Here is a 17,046-nt window from a genome sequence, read left to right as displayed (position 1 = left end):
CTTTTGACTACAGGGGTCCATCAATTAATCTCGATCAGCAAAACATTACTTATTCTACTATCACTAAGGAACAACCATTAAAAAAATTCCCAACAAAAAACCAGGCCATAATTTTACCGGCAGTAGATGAAATAAGAACAGAAGAGTACACCATTGCAGTAGGAACTATAGTCCATCCAAAAAATGTACTGTTCTTATCGAAAATGTCAAACGGAAGAATATGCATCTACCTTTTAAGCATACAAGTCGTATATGATTTTCTAAGGCAACATGGTGAAATTAAAATTTGAGAACATACAAACAAAGCACTTAAACTAATTACACCCGCTAATAGATTAGTTTTATCCAACGTATGTCCATCTATACCCCATGACATAATCGAACAGTCTTTAATCAATCTTGGTTTTAAATTAATGTCTCCGATTTCTTTCCTTAGAGCTGGAATACAAGACCCGCAATACAGCCATGTACTTAGTTTTCAAAGAAAAGTTTACTTTGCACCTACAGACAATTTTACTGTACCCGACTCCATCCTAATTGATTTTGAAAATATTTCGTATCGAATTTTTCTTTCGGATATACCGGTTTGTTACAAATGCCACCAAGCTGGTCACGTTTCCTCTGACTGTACCTCAAATCCCTCTTATCTACAAAATACTCAAAAGCCCCAAATGGAGGAAAATTTTCTTCCACAAATAACATTCACTAGCTCCGAACAAAATCAAATTACACATTTAAATGACGAATCTCGAGAAGAAATGGATGCTCAAGTCAGGACTGATACCGATAATAAAAATAAACGATTTTACTCGGAAGTGTCATCCCCAACTTGCTCCACTTCTACAGAAACTATACCAACAGAATTCACAAAACCCAAACCAGTGCAAATTAAAAAGAACAAAAAATTATCAAATTAGACAAATCCACTTCAGAAACTACTAATATTGAGTCGTTATTACAACCAGTCAAACACTTTATCCAGAATGCATCACCACCATACGTACTAAATTACACCCAATTACTAGCATTCTTAGAAGACGTTCACGGTTCTTCCACTCCAGTAGAACTGGCCCTAGAATGCACACAGGATATACACTGGTTGGGACATATGCTAACTGAAATGAAATATCTCAGGTTGAACGAAAGAGCAATTAAATCTAGAATTACAAGAATCAAGAAAAAGCTACTTAGTAAAATAAACCAAGATTTTAGTATTCAGGATGACACCTCTGAAGATACTGACGCATCTCAGAAAAATACTCCTTCAAATGATAAATAAAAAAAAAAGAAAAAAAGTTAACAAAATGGCTATTATTCAGGAAACTGTAGGCGCAGTTTTTGTTGACGAAACAATTAAACTTTAGTTCCAGCTACCTAAGGAGTACTCCATATATTTCGCCGAATTGTATACCATATCTAAAACCCTACAATGTATATTAAACCAGCATAAATTGGAAGCAGTCATTTTCACAGGTTCTTTAAGCGCAGTACAAGGAATATTAAGGGTTTACCCAAACCACCCAATACTATGCCAAATTAAAATTGATCTAAAAGAACTTTACAGTAAGAATAAAAGGGTAGAATTTGTTTGGATTCCATCTCATGTAGGCATAATAGGTAATGAAAAAGCTGATCGGGAAGCTAAAGAAGCCTGCTATACCAATAGACCAGATAAAGAGCATCTAAAAATTCCTCATTCTGACATTCAAAACACCATCAAAGAATTTTCAATGAGAATATGGCTCGAGAGATGGAAAAAACTTGACGACAACAAACTACAACGCATCAATCCAAATTTGTCACCAAAAGGGATAATGCCACAAAAACCACGAGATCAACTCATACAACACCGCTTGAGAATAGGACATACCAGATTAACCCACCAGTACCTAATGAAGAAAGAACAACAAAAATTGTGCTATGTTTGTGATATTCCTCTGACAATCGAACACATTATTGTTAGTTGCCCACTCTATCACCTGGAACGACTTCAAAGTGATTTACCAATTGATCTGAAAAGTGCTCCGAACTATAGTAAATGTGATAAAGTTGTGTATAAGTTTCTAAAACTAACTAAATTGTAAAATCTAATATAAAAATAGACTTAATTTCTCAATTGCAATTAGTTGTTATAAGCAAACATCTCATTTTATGTACAACTAACTCTTCCCCGCCAATAACCTTTCATGGTTGACGCGGTTTACATAAATAAAAAAAAATCATATAGACCAATATAGCTTACAAATATCATTATGTAAAATTATGAAAAAGATGATAAACCGTAGACTTCTTCAGTAACTTCAGCAAAATAAACTACTAGCTCCTGAAAAACATTTCGACAACATAGATGCACTACCGATAATCTAATTGATTTTGGATTTGAAATGAATTAAGGATTTGCGAATGAACAAACACGTATCGCTGTGTTTATCGCCATTACTAAAGCATATGATACGGTATGAAGCCACAAATTTCTTGAATATCTACAACACTGAAATTTAAAAAGTAACATATTTGTTTGGAAAAATATTCGGTACTTACATAATTATCTTATTTTTTTTTATGAAAATATGACCTTATTTGCTTATACCTCTTTAATTAATTATAAGATAGTAGCTTAGTTTAATATGGCTTTAGTTATAGATCTTTTAAATTCTCACACTTACTAAGAATTCACTTGTCTGAAACACAACATGTTATCGGGAAATTATTTATTACCCCAGAACACTTCAGATAAAGTTTTAAATCAAGAGTGACTTTTCAATTTTGATGTCATCGTCCTCTTCTTCAAATATGTTCTCACAATCGAATGCGCCATCTTCAAGACCCACAGTGGGACTTCCAAAGTTTAAGATACCCATATTTTCAGGCAATTTCCGAGATTGTCCTAGTTTCTTTGATATATTCAGCAGTTTAATTCAGCACAATCACGATTTGTCCGATGTAGAAAGATTCAGGTTTCTAATTACGTCGATTTACTACAATCAAACGGCCAAAATCAAAATAGAAGACCAGTTAACTGATAAAATTGCAATAGAACGTGGAGTACGACAGGGCTGTATTTTGTCTCCATTGTTGTTCAATATTTATTCTGAATGGGTATTTAAGGAAGCTTTAGACGGTTGTGCGAAAGGAATACTAATAAACGGTGAATGGTTGAATAACATTAGATATGCAGATGACACTATAGTTTTTGCCGATAATCTGAATGACTTACAGATATTAACAAATCGCATAACAAAAGTCAGCAACAGATACGGACTAGCTCTTAACATAAAGAAAACCAAATTTATGACAATTAGTAAAAAACCAATACTAAACGCTCAACTTACAATCAACCAACAGAATATCGAAAGAGTCGAGCAATATACATATCTAGGCACCAATTTAAATAGCCAATGGGACCACTCAACAGAAATTAAACAGCGAATAATAAAAGCAAAAGCAGCATTCGTTAGAATGAGAACTATTTTCAACAGTCAAGACATATCATTAAAAACAAAATGCCGTCTATTGAACTGCTACATATTCACAGTTCTGCTCTACGGAATGGAAGCATGGACACTGACTGTTGCATCTATGAATCGGCTCGAAGCTTTCGAAATGTGGTGTTATAGGCGCATCTTACGTATATCCTGGGTTGACAGAGTTACTAATGTGGAGGTCCTGCGTAGAATGGGGAAAGAATGTGAAATTCTCATGACCGTCAAAACTAAAAAGTTGGAATATCTAGGTCATGTAATGAGAAATCAAGAACGTTACGGCCTTCTCCAGCTGATTCTCCAAGGGAAAGTAAATGGTAAGAGAGGACCGGGAAGAAGACGCATTTCCTGGCTTCAAAATTTGCGAAAGTGGTATAACACGACTACCACTGAACTGTTCCGCGCTGCAATAAGCAAAGTGAAGATAGCCGTGATGATCGCCAACGTCCGGAACGGATAGGCACTTTAAGAAGAAGATTACGTCGATTAGTCAAAAACCTTTGGCTCTTATTAAAGGCATTCCTCTGATCGATGCAAATTATTAGATTGCTTACGAGATTCTATGGAAAGAGTATCAGAATAAACGAATTCTTGGTACCGAATATTATAAAGACATTTTCAGAGCTTCAGTCAGCAAAAATTTCACTTGTTCTAATTTGAGAAATCTCTTAAATACTTTCACGGAAAATGTTGCTGCTTTATCTGTTCTTGATTTCCCGATTGAGCAATGGGATTTTTTAATATTAAATATTGGACACCAAAAATCGTACAGATTTTGAAATACAAAGCAGTCAAAGATATGGCATTTCCACTTACAGGCGATTGATTTTATTTTTAGAAAGACAACGTATAGTTTTGAAATCAGTTCGCTTTAATGCATTTGCCTTTTCTATGCAGTCTACTTATTCTGTAGCATTTGCATCTTCCTTGATATATATTTTAAATTCCACTCGTATATGTAATAAATTGAAATCCCCTCATATATGTATTAAAATAACGAATAATGTTTTCCATGTTTCTCTGTTCGTATCGTACGAGTTGAAACCCAAATAGTATTTCGTTTTTTTTTACGTCGCCAAAGTTAATGTAAACCATTTTATAGTTTGTTTATTTTTCAGAAGATGCTTATTTTGTCAGTATTCTTTGATCGAAGCCTCTTTTAGAATATTTTGCGTTCCCTTTACTGTTGTAAGTGTTTTGTTTAATGAATTAAACTGATACCTTAATGATAACTAATTAACTAAATATTTAATGTGGTTTACTTTTTTAAAATCGATAGCTTTGGAACTTTTATTAAATACGTCTGTTCACCTTGCTGTCTCGATGCGAAGTCCAGGAAAAATATTGAATAACAGGGAAGTGTTGAACTGTCTTCCGAATAGTTTAGGAATACTTACTATGTATCTTCTTCAAAAATGCCTTTTTGTTTAAAAAAAAAGTCCGGACAGTAGGTCAGTAGCCAGTATTTAAAAATTACTGGAGTTTTTTTTTTATAAAATTATTGATTCCAGGTCTGATCTTTTGATACATAAACGATTAAAAATATGACATAAGTAAATATATAAGTATTTCATTTGTACATTTATGAACAGATGCTGGTACAATAAAAATAACGGTAAGCCAGATAAAAACCAACTACTGAGTACTAAGATATTCATAAGTCAACTAATTAGTCAAACAATATAAACCGCTTCTTTGTGTTTGTGTACACACTCATCACATTTATTTACAATTGAAATTTAATAATTTCAGGGTATTTGAACTCAACTTTGCGGTAATGAACTTGAAGATGATAATGTAAAATTTTTTATTTCTTCTATTTGCTAGTACCGAGGATAATAAATAAATATAAAAAAATCAGATATGTTAATATACATACACAAGTCAAATGTTTAAAAAAAATTTCCAATTCTTTCATTACGAGGTATTGGGCTCTGGGAAAACCAGCACAGAAGTGTTGTTTACCTAACTCAACGTCCTCAAAAATTTAACGTCTGGGTTGTCATTTTAGGAGACCAAATAATAGGTCCATTTTTTATTGAGGGCAACTTGAATAAAAGAGTATACCTCGTTTTTTGTTACAAAATCATGTTCTTTTCGCTATTTTTAATCTTCCTGACGTAAATCTGAAAAATGTTTGGTTTCATCAAGAAGGCTCTTCAATTCACAACGCTCGAATAATCAGGGAGTATTTAAACAATACTTTCCCTAATCAAGCTATCAGTATAACAGGCGATATTAAGTGGCCTGTGCGATCTCCAGATCCTACACAATGGACTTCTTTTTTTTGGGGATAAAAGCATCATCCACAATCATACTGAGGCTAAATTCCAAAATTGGGATGAATTAAAGAATCAAATAAGAGAAGTCTCCAATTCATCTGTCCGCAGAAGTTTTTATGACATATTTTGGTACTGTTTAGCCGTAGAAGGTCAAATATTTAAATCATTTCTGTAGGACATAAAGCATTTTAGCATTTTGTTTTATCTTTGTAAAGAAATGCGCTTTTATTTTTAATTCAATCACAAACAAATGTTTACATTATAAAAACCAATACAAAAGCACCGCTTTATAAAGGTCAGTGTATTTTTATCTAGTTTATTTACTGTAGGAAATGAACCGGGTATAGGTAATAAAAACAAACATCGAAAGAAGGAGATGTACATCCTATGCGTTTTTGTGAGTTAGTGATTTTCTGTCATGTTGCTGGGTGAGGATCGGAGAATTACAGTAACCTCATACGAGCGCGTTGTAGTTCGCAGCAATGTTGCCGATTTTAGGACTTTATGTAGTGTGCAATATCTAATCCAAAACTTAACGTTCTGTATATGTATAGTGTGTGCGTGCAAATCATGCGTATTGTCAATCATTTATGTATTGTGCACTTCATTACGTTATTTTTCGCTTCTCTTCGTTGTTTTTGGCTGATCCGCCTAAAAATATTAGTTGCTTTAAATTTTAAATTAAGTTTAAACGTAAGCTGGAAAATAGGTATAAAAGCGATTTTATTATTTTAAAATTATACCACGCTATATCCTTGTACTATCTTCTTCTTATGGTGCCCTATCCAATTAGTGGATGTTGGCGAAAATTCTGGCACACTCCTCTCGGTCCTGTGTGGCTCTAAAGAGTGCATGGGCATCGAGGTTTGTCCAATCCCTTATTTTTTTAAGCAATGAGTATTTCTTTCTTCCGGTGCCCCATTTTCCTTCTATTTTCCGTTCCATAATAAGCTCTAAGAACTGATACTTGGAATTTCGTAACATATGACCCAGATAAAAAGTTTTTCTTCTTTTCTTATTTATATTATATATTATTGGCAGCAATTCTCGTTCTCTGCTTATTCGATTTAATACTTCGACATTTGTTGTGTGTTCTGTCCAGGAATTTTAAGTAGACTTCTACTTTACCCACATTTCAAAGGCTTCCAATCGGTTCATCATATTGGCCTTTATTATCCAGGTTTCTATACCATATATCAGTATGGAGTAAATGTAACATTTTACAATGCAATATCGAAGCGTTAAGTTAAGGCTGCTGTTGCTTAGCAAGGTTCTCATATTAGTAAATGCTGTTCTGGCTTGCTCAATACTGCTACGTATCTCTATGTCTGGATCTAGATCTTCAGTTATCCAACTACCGAGATATCTGAACTTGGGAACCTTTTGGATGTTCTTATTGTTTACTCTTATATTTATTTGCATATTTCGTGTTGTGCTAACCACCATTACCTTCGTCTTGTCTATATTAATCTTCAAGCCCAGTCGTTCTCCTTCAGTGTTTATTCTATCTATTAGTCGTTGTAGCGCTTCTTGGCTATCAGCTATTATGACTGTATCATCAGCATAGCGAAGATTATTAATAGTCTGACCGTTGATTTTGATTCCAGGTTCAGTGTCAATTAAGGCTCTATCAAAAATTGTTTCAGAGTAAAGACTAAAAAGGAGGGGTGACAGAACACTACCCTGTCGTACACCTTTTTCGATTGAGAAATATGATATAGATTCCAGTCCTACTCTCACAGATGCCACTTGATTCATATAAAGGTTCTTCATGATTTTAAGGTCATTCTCATCTATCGAACGTTCCTGAAACAATCTTACTAATTCTGTATGATTAACACAATCGAACGCTTTCTGGCAATCTATAAAGCATAGGAAGACATGTTTTTACTGATCTCTGCATTTCTAAAGTAGGACAGTTAAGCTATAAAGTACTTCTCTTGTGCCAAATTCTTGTCTGAAACCGAACTGTGTGGGGCTAATGTCTCTTTCACATCTGTTGTATATTCTTGTGTGAATTATCTTTAAGAAGAGGACCTGGCTCAATAAGCTGATCGTTCGGAATTGGTCGCAACTATTAGCGTTTGACTTTTTTGGGATTGGTATAAAGGTCGATCGGATAGCCAAGCGGGCTGGGCGGCTGGCTTCTCCTTCGCTTCACTGCGAGAGATGTCAGTTCAATCCCCAGCTCGGTGTACAGAAAACAAAAGACTAACGCAGCAGTTTAAAATTCGAAATGAATCTGCGGCTTAGTCTAGAATATGCTGGTATCTGATCGGCCTATGGTGGAGCAGTACGGCAAGAGATAAGGGCTGGCGGCTTGGTGATACTCCTCCATAGATCCCTACCGGAAGGGCGTGTGCCGCCTAAATACCGGGTATATATATATAAAGGTTGATTAAAGCCAATCCTGTGGTATTTGACCGGACCCATAAATGTCATTAAAAAGATCTACCAAGGCGTCTTTATTGTAACCACTCAACATTGTTAGAACCTCTATGTATATGTCATCTGGGCCTGGTGCTTTTCCCCATTTGCTCTGTTTGATTGCCCTTACAACTTCTGACTTCAATATTTTGGGGGATGGTTCACTTTTATATTCACTTTTAGAGTTTCTTCTATTGTTGTCAGAGTATAGTTGCTGTGTGTAGTTTCTCTAATGTTGAGTAGATGCTTGGGATCAATTTGTACTATATTGTTTTATATTGTATTTGTACCTTGTACTATATTCCCATATAAATGAAATGTTTGTTTCTGATGTTGTTCTTTCATATATCCATAAGTACCATCTATTTAATTCACTCAAGTTGTTTAGTCATCATAAATGCTGTGTGGTAAGATTAATTTGTATTAAAAATAAATTAATATAATACAGTAAATTACAATAACATTTAATGATTTAAATGAATAAAAACCAATTGATATTTAAATAGCCCTTTCGTAAACATTTTTATTTAGTTAAATGAATTATGATTTTTACCATCGAGTTTATTTTTTAGCGTCAATACTGAGTTTTTAAGTGCTTTTATATTTCAAGTACTTACAATCTCATTTAACCTTGAAGTTATGAAAAATATCTTCTTTTCACTGAACGTTTGCGTAGGATTTTGTAAATAATTAACAAAAGATCAAATGATCCAGGTCATTAGCTACTGATTCGTTTAAAATACATATAATAACTATTTTAAATACAGTAAATACTGATTATTAATGATCGAGCACAAATGTACGCTTCATAAAATTAATACAATTAAGTTACTTTAAAATACAATAATTTCTAGAGATGTAATAAGAATTGTATAGAAGCACTTATAACTCAAATATGCAGTTATTTGATGACAATCCGGAAACAAGAAGAAATAGCTCAAGTATAGAGACTAGACAGACATAATTATATCCGGCATTGATAAAAAGAAAGATATAGGAGTAAAAGGAGAGCGAAAGAGGAGTGGATAATTTTACAGACATTATACAAAACGTGGAAATTGCAAAGGTATACGAGGGTGGATTGATATAAAACTAACCTTTGATAGAAAAACAAGTTTTGTGGAACTAAATCGATTTATTTCTCAAGTCCCCTTGTCCCCTTTTAGCTCGATACACTTAGTAACCCGATGTTCCACCTTTTTTATCCCATCCGAATAGTACTTTTGCTCGAGCTCTTCAAAATAGGCCGAAGTTACAGCGACGAATTCATCATTTGTTGCGAAACGGCGTCCTCCGAGCCATTTTTTTAGGTTTGGAAACAGGAAAAAATCGCTGGCGGCAAGATCTGGGAAATACGGTGGGTGTTCAACCAATTCAAAGCACAATTCGTGTAATTTTGCAATGGCGACGGGTGAAAAAGCACTTTTTTGCGTTTCAAACCGGGGCATTTTTGACGCAATTCAGCATCGAATCGATCCAATAATGCTGCGTAGTACTCACCATTGATTGTTTTTCCTTTTTACAAGTAGTCGATGTGGATGATGCCCTTCGCATCCCAGAAAACAGTCGCCATTACTTTTCGCCACTGTTTCGACTGTTCCTTGGTTTCCGGTGTGTAATAATGCACCCAGGTTTGATCAACGGTGATAAATCGGCGAAAAAAATCCTTCGGATCGCGCCGTATCATCGCCAATAGCGGGTCCGAAGTGGTCACACGTTTTTGCATTTGATCGATTATAATGGTGAGCGATGTTGTGTACGTGTTCGTAGAAAATGTTTAGGACCTCTATTAACTCGCGGAGCTTAATTCGACGATCTGCCATAATCATGTCATGAACTTTGTTGATCATTTCCGGCGTTGTGACTTCATTTGGCCTTTCGGGACGCTCATCATCAAAAACACTGATACGACCACGAACAAATTCAGCTTTCCAAAATTTTGCTGTTGCTAACGAATGTACAACCTCACCGTAAACTTCATCTAGGTCGGCTTTGATTTGCACATTCGTTTTACCCTTTTTGTGGAGGAACTTAATCACCGAACGATATTCGACTTTTTCCATTTCTGCGAAAACACAAAATTTGCTTGCTTTTGACGGCTGTAAAAACCAAACTAATTGTTTTTAAAACTTAAAATTTTGACAGACGTCATGTCATGAATGGCAAATGTTAACACCGAAACCAATTCGGTATCAAGTAGCGCCATCTATCAAAGGCTAGTTTAATATCAATCTATCCGCGTAGATGTAACCTATTATGTTTTCTCAGAATCACTTCTTCAGAAATAATATCTCTTCAAGTACCTAATTGCCACTGAATTTTAATTGCCACTGAATTTTAATTAGTCTGGAGATCGGTAATAAAAAGAACCGAATCCACAACTTGATCTCATTTTGTAGTTTGCTGTGCCGATGGCTGCTGATGTTAATATAATAGTTTATTCAGTAGAGATTTATTAGTGAAAAACTGACGAACCTATGTGGCAAGTTTAATTCTTTAGCTCCACCGTTTAAACATAAATTATAGAATTATTTTTCTTATCCTCACAGGTTTTTTTTAATCCCGAATTATTTACGGAGCCATCCCTGTTAAATATTTTGTCAATTTCCGCGTTGCTCTTTATTTTTACTGACAAGAAAAGGGATATCTACTTCTCAGAGCCCTACCGACTTTTTTTACGTTAACAGATGTCCTTTCAATCACTGCTGCTCGAATTTAAAGTAAGTGTGTAAATATTTTTTATGGACTATATTGTTAGATCTTAAGGTCAGTTAGAGACACGTTAGTAAAATTCATTTTATGGATATATTTATACTTATTTCACTTATCGACTATAAGATTGAATGAACGTGGAATCATCAACTTCTGTAACATCTCGAATATTCTACTTGGCGTTTTATCAATGCTTTACTCGCAATATTTTCCTGAAATTTAGTGTTAAAAGTGCTAACTCGTCGAAAGTGCAAAAAAAGCTGCGGCATGAAGAGAGAGAAATTATATTCCATAATTTATTAATGCGATATTCCACAATTTATTAATGAGATATATTATAAACAAAAGGCATCAGCTCTCATAATAACACTTCGAGATAAGGTCTAAATCCTCCAAAGCAACCCAAAGGACGCACAAAAGAACTATGAGATCAACATATCAGCTCTAGAACTAAGACCCAATCCAATGAGAGCCAATATTTGGAGCAAGTATACCAGAGTCAACTAAAAGTGCGTATCCAAGACTCCAACGAATATTGGCAAGAATGCGGAGCGGAAGTAGAAAATATGGCACGACTCGCTTGGCTCGAAGCCCCGGAAGAGTTCTTACACCAATTCATGATCCAATGTTTATTGATGGCCTGCGCTATGTAGATCTTCAGCAGATTTTACGACTAGGAAGAGGATGCTACCAAATATTGAAGGACGCTATTGTCGCATCATTGGAGTATAAGCCGCGAAGAATGTGTCACACCATCAACGCAAAGTCCGTCAAGTAAGAGGTGTTGCCAAAAAGGAAGAAAGCGATCTAACTACTCTTCCCCAGGTGTTGGCCGCCCAATTCGACGATATCTCGGCTCAATCTTTGATTATTTGACACAAAAACATCAAGTGTTATAAGTGTGGATTGGTAGGCCACCTTTAACGTAATTGTAGACAGATGTAACGTAACGTAAATGAAACATGATTTTTACAGTCTGCAAAAGGAAATATGTTGCTTTATAAGAGGTCAAAGATCGGAGGTAAAGACACTAATAGAACCATAATACATAGAAAAGAATATGGATTGACTACCCAAAAAAGTTCTGTGCAGGTGAAGAACAAACGACGCTAGAACCGGAAACATCAGAAATTACCACAAATGAAGAACTTAATAATGAATGTAGACGAAGTTCGTAAAATACTTGAAAAGCTAAAGACCAGAAAAGCAGCAGGTAAAGACGGAATAACAAACGAATTACTGAAATATTGTGAAGCAGCAAAAACATAATTAACAACATTACAATAACCTTCCATGGCGGTATTAATCCACCAATGAACAAGCACAATCGCTTATAAAATGGGAAAAGAAGAAGAAGATTATATATATATATATATATATATATATATATATATATATATATATATATATATATATATATATATATATATATATCTGACTCAATAACACATCTGACTCGATAAGAAATTTAATGAAAGCTCAGTATTGTCATTTACTAGGTGATATGGTCAAAATAGAAATTGTTATTACTAATAAACATAATAAAGGAGATTTGCATATTAGTTCGTTTAAAACAAAATTTAAATGTTCAACATCAGTCTAGTTTATATTACAACTATAGTGAGCCTAAAATTTGCCATGTAATAATTTTAGATGACACTTTTAAAATACTAAAAACAAATACGAATTTGTTGTCACGAATTGACATTACTTTTGACGTTTTAAAACTATAATTCTAAATTGATTCATCTCATTTTAAGTCCCTGTCTATTTCATTGTAAATATGGCCTCGTGTACGCCATGTGGTCCTCTATTACAGACAAACTCATATTCACCATGTCCACCCCCGAATATTGTGGGACCAAGTAAATGCTGCAATGTGTGTGTGCCAGTTAATATTTCGGGAACTCCACCAATAAAAAAAGTGCCAAAAAGATGCAAGTATATTCAACCACCAAGACCAAAATCTTATGCGCCTCTAAGAAAATTTATACCACCTGAACTCAAAATGGAAGATAACACCATTTACAGAAAATCATTTATTCCAGTCGAAGGGGAAAAACCAGTTGTCATTATTCCAGAAAACAATTTATGTGTTGGTGAAGGTAAGATATCAGATAACACAGTAAACCGAATGTCTTTCCAGCCACATAAAGCTAAACCGGCATGTCCCATTTATCCTTGTGAACACAAGTTGTTAGGAACAGGACCGATGCAAGATATTACTACCAATAAACATGACTATGTACCAAAGCCGTCGGTAAAGACAGTTCCAATTAAACCTTTTGCAAATCTATTTTCTTCTGATTGTCCACTAAGCAATAAAACAGTAAACAGATTATCTTATATGCCTCAGGATTTGGAAAAGGCAAAAGTAGTACCCGTTAGACCTATTAATGCAATTCCTGCACCTTCTGGAAAAATAAGTGACAAAACTGTACAAAAAATGTCGTATCAGCCTTGGAAACCACCAGCGCGCATTGAAATGCCTTGGGCAGAGAAACCTAAATTTGTTCCACCAAAACTTAGAATGGAGGATAATACTATTAATAGACTCAGCTATGGACCTCCAGGTGAATACATTGAATGCGATGATGATGAGTCTTGTGTACCTTGTCCCAATTCTTATACTGTAGCACCTCCAGTTTGTATGGGTCCAACTCAATGTTGTATGTCTTGCTGTTGTCCTAAAGCAGCTTGCTAGAACTTTGGAAATTTTTTATGTAAAATGTCTCTTTTTTTAATATTTAAAAATATTTTACCCTTATACATTCAGTATATATATTTTTTGCAAAAGTGGTAGTTATTTGTTTCTTAGATCACATTCATGACATATAGTGTAAAAATGCCTTTATATTTATTTTATTCGTTATTTTTATATTAATTTTTTTAAATCTGCTGGGGAATTACGCAAATTCTTAATAATATTGTTGTTGAAGGTTATGTATTATAACCAATGCTAACATTTCTTAAAAAAATTGGATTAAAAATGAAAAAAGATGCCATATTAACTGTTTCTTATGGAAAATACATAAAAGGGCACCAAAAATTATTAAAAAATCATAGAACTGAATATTAGTACTTGGATCCTGCTAAGAACCGGTAAAATTTGTACGTTGGTTGAGAGACTGAGGTCTGCCTTGGTCAATTGTTTTATATCTAGCTCGACAAATAAACTGACTGCCCACGAAGAAGTTACGCGAGGGTGAATTCCTAAAAAAAATATAATACGCTGAAAATTGTTTCAGCATATGTTAAAACAAAGACAAGATCTTTGGAAGGAGCAGGCAGAAGAGGGCAAAAACATGGTATGACGAGGAATGTCGGAAACAGCTGGAAAAAAGACAAACAGTAAGGAAGACTTGGATACAACTGCAAACAGACCAAAGTAAAAAAGGATAATACCGAAAAGAAACAAGAAAAATAATACGCAGAAAGAAAAGAAACTATGTACAACAGAAATATGGAGCTATGGAGAGATACCGGCCCAAACTAGGCTCCAGAGGATTCTATAAAGCAATTTCCTCTGAGAAAAGAGGACATAGAATCAATTCCATCCATACACTGAGAGACAATCAAGGCCGTATGATAATCGACGGTAAAGAAGTAACTAAAGAATGGAAAGAGTATTTTAGGGACTTTCTAAACATCATACAGGAAGAACAGCACAAAGAAGAGATTTATATCACAGCGGACATGCCCGTCAAAAATCCCTCCTTTAAAGAAACCCAAAAGGCCTTAAATAAGCTGAAAAATCACAAAGCGCCGGGTACAGACAAGATATCAGCAGAACTTCTGAAATATGGGGGAGACTCACTACAAATCCACCAGCTAATAACAGACATATGGTTAGAAGAAAGAATACCAGCACGATGGAAGGAAAACGTAATAGTGTCCATCCACAAAAAAGGGCACAAAACAAAATGCGCGAATTATAGAGAACTTTCACTCCTAAACACGGCATATAAAACCCTCTAAAACATCATTCTTAGTAGACTAACCCCTTATGCTGAAAATGTCCTAGGCGAATATCAAGCCGGTTTTAGGGCAAACAGATCAACAATAAATCAACTATTCACGCTGAGACAACTTCTATAAAAGGAATGGAAGTATAACAGACCCATACACAATCTTTTCATAAACTTTCGACAGGCATATGATAGCGTAGAAAGAAGCCAAGTATGGAATGCCATGGCGGAGTTCTCAATACCAAAGAAACTCATTCGGATGACCACAGTCTGTATGGAGTGTGGAATATCTAAAGTACGTGTAAATAATAAACTGTCTGGCAGCTTTGAAATCAACAGTGGACTCAAATAGGGTGATGTGTTATCTCCACTACTTTTTAACCTTGTATTAAAGAAAGCCATGAGGTCCACCGAAATAAAAACAGAATTGCTATCGGTTCAAGGTCCCAAGCTATTACTCGCATATTCAGATAACATAGATCTCGTTGAAGACTTCATCCTATCCACGAAAGACATCTTCAACAAGGTGGAAGGAGCAACAAGTAAAGTAGGGCTAAAGATTAACGAAGAGAAGGCGAAATCTATGTGTATAAATAGAACGACACGTAGAGACAGAATAGGACAAAATGTGACGGTCAACACCTTCAATTTCGAAAGAGGACAAGTTTTTAATTATCTGGGGGCCATAATCACAGCTGACAACGATGTTACTGAAGAAATAAAAGACAGAATCCAATCTGCAAACCGCTGTCTATTCGCACTGGATAAGCTCATAAAATCAAAAAGTCTTACAAGAAGTTCAAAGATCAAGATCTATAAATCCATCGTCAGACCTGTTCTAACATACGGATGCGAAACGTGGACCATGACCAAAGCAAATTATGAAAAGCTCAGACGCTTTGAACGAAAAATACTTAGAAACATTTTCGGACCTCACCATGACATCACCACAAACCAGTATAAGATCAGAACCAATATCGAATTAAAAGCACTCTACAATGACGCCGATATTGTCCAAGAAATTAAATTACAGCGACTAAGATGGGCAGGCCACGTGCACAGACTACATAACGAGAGACTTGTAAAACTGGTATGGGAGGAGATTCCCACAGGCAAAATACCACTTGGACGTGCCAGAATGCGATGGAGAGATAACATCCAATCAGATCTCCGAAAAATGAACATTCCATTTGACTCTAGGTTGATGGAAGACCGAATAAATTGGAAAAAAGTTGTACAGTAAGCCAAGACCCACCCAGGGTTGTAGCGCTACGTGATGTTGATGATGATGATTCTATTACAGAAGCAACTAACACAGGGAATAACACGATTACATCAAGTAGATGCTAATTTCGAGCACATTTACAAAATTTGCCCTTCACAATATTCATGAGTAGTTTATTGTTTGTATATGTTAATACAATATATTACATCTTCTTGATTCAATATTCATATCGAATTATTTTAAATTTGTTTGTTCACATAGATTGGATATGCCTTATTTCGGTTAAAAGTATTTCAGTTAAGATATGTTTTACTATATTCCGTTTTTAATTTAAATAGACCCATTTATTCCTAAATTATAAATATATAAATAATAAATATTAATAAATTATAAATATTAAAAAATAAACAAATAGGGTATTATAAAACTAGGTACAATCTTACCTTGGATAAGCTAATCTGAGATCACACTTTAGTTTAGCAAGCAGTTCTGAGACCGTTCCAAATTGCCTTAATGTCATTTCCATTTCGGAAGAACTAAGCATTGGATTCCTGTAATCCCTGAAGGAGTGACTTTGCGAGTAGTTGCTTTCTAGATCAGACATACTAGATGTGCTGTAAAGAGATATAATGCCATGCCCAGACTTCTTTCCCCATTTTTTAATCCAGTATGCATAATCTTCTGGATTATAAATTGGCGGTCTTTGCTTTTCCTGGAACCAAAAATTCAATGTGTTGTTTCTATCAAAATACAGTTTACTTTAACTATTGGTTATACCTTTACATATAATTATCTTTTACAATCTTTTAAATTTCCTAAACATTAATATGCGAGAGTTAATTAGATACAAATAAAACATTTGAATAGGTCGATTTCTAAAATAATACTATAGTATGGCGTCAAAGTTTCCGAACATGCACAATAACTCTTCAGGTGACGGTCAACTACGA

General features: G+C 34.7%; 2 protein-coding genes across 2 annotated transcripts in view; one reads left to right on the top strand and one right to left on the bottom strand.

The window, feature by feature from the left end:
- Positions 1-17,046, bottom strand: part of mwh (multiple wing hairs) — a 182,178-nt gene that overhangs the window by 30,757 nt on the left and 134,375 nt on the right. The window contains exon 3 of the mRNA XM_072536856.1: positions 16,540-16,808. Coding sequence (XP_072392957.1) covers positions 16,540-16,808 — 269 coding nt within the window. The remainder of the gene's footprint in view (positions 1-16,539; positions 16,809-17,046) is intronic.
- On the top strand, positions 12,581-13,702 carry LOC140445066 (uncharacterized). The gene has a single exon (XM_072536857.1). It carries the CDS (start codon positions 12,687-12,689, stop codon positions 13,605-13,607), a length of 921 nt encoding a protein of 306 aa, XP_072392958.1. The 5' UTR covers positions 12,581-12,686; the 3' UTR covers positions 13,608-13,702.

Source organism: Diabrotica undecimpunctata, chromosome 7, assembly GCF_040954645.1.
Source record: "Diabrotica undecimpunctata isolate CICGRU chromosome 7, icDiaUnde3, whole genome shotgun sequence".
In the NCBI taxonomy this organism is placed as follows: domain Eukaryota; kingdom Metazoa; phylum Arthropoda; class Insecta; order Coleoptera; family Chrysomelidae; genus Diabrotica; species Diabrotica undecimpunctata.
This window is presented reverse-complemented; position numbering and strand designations above follow the sequence as displayed.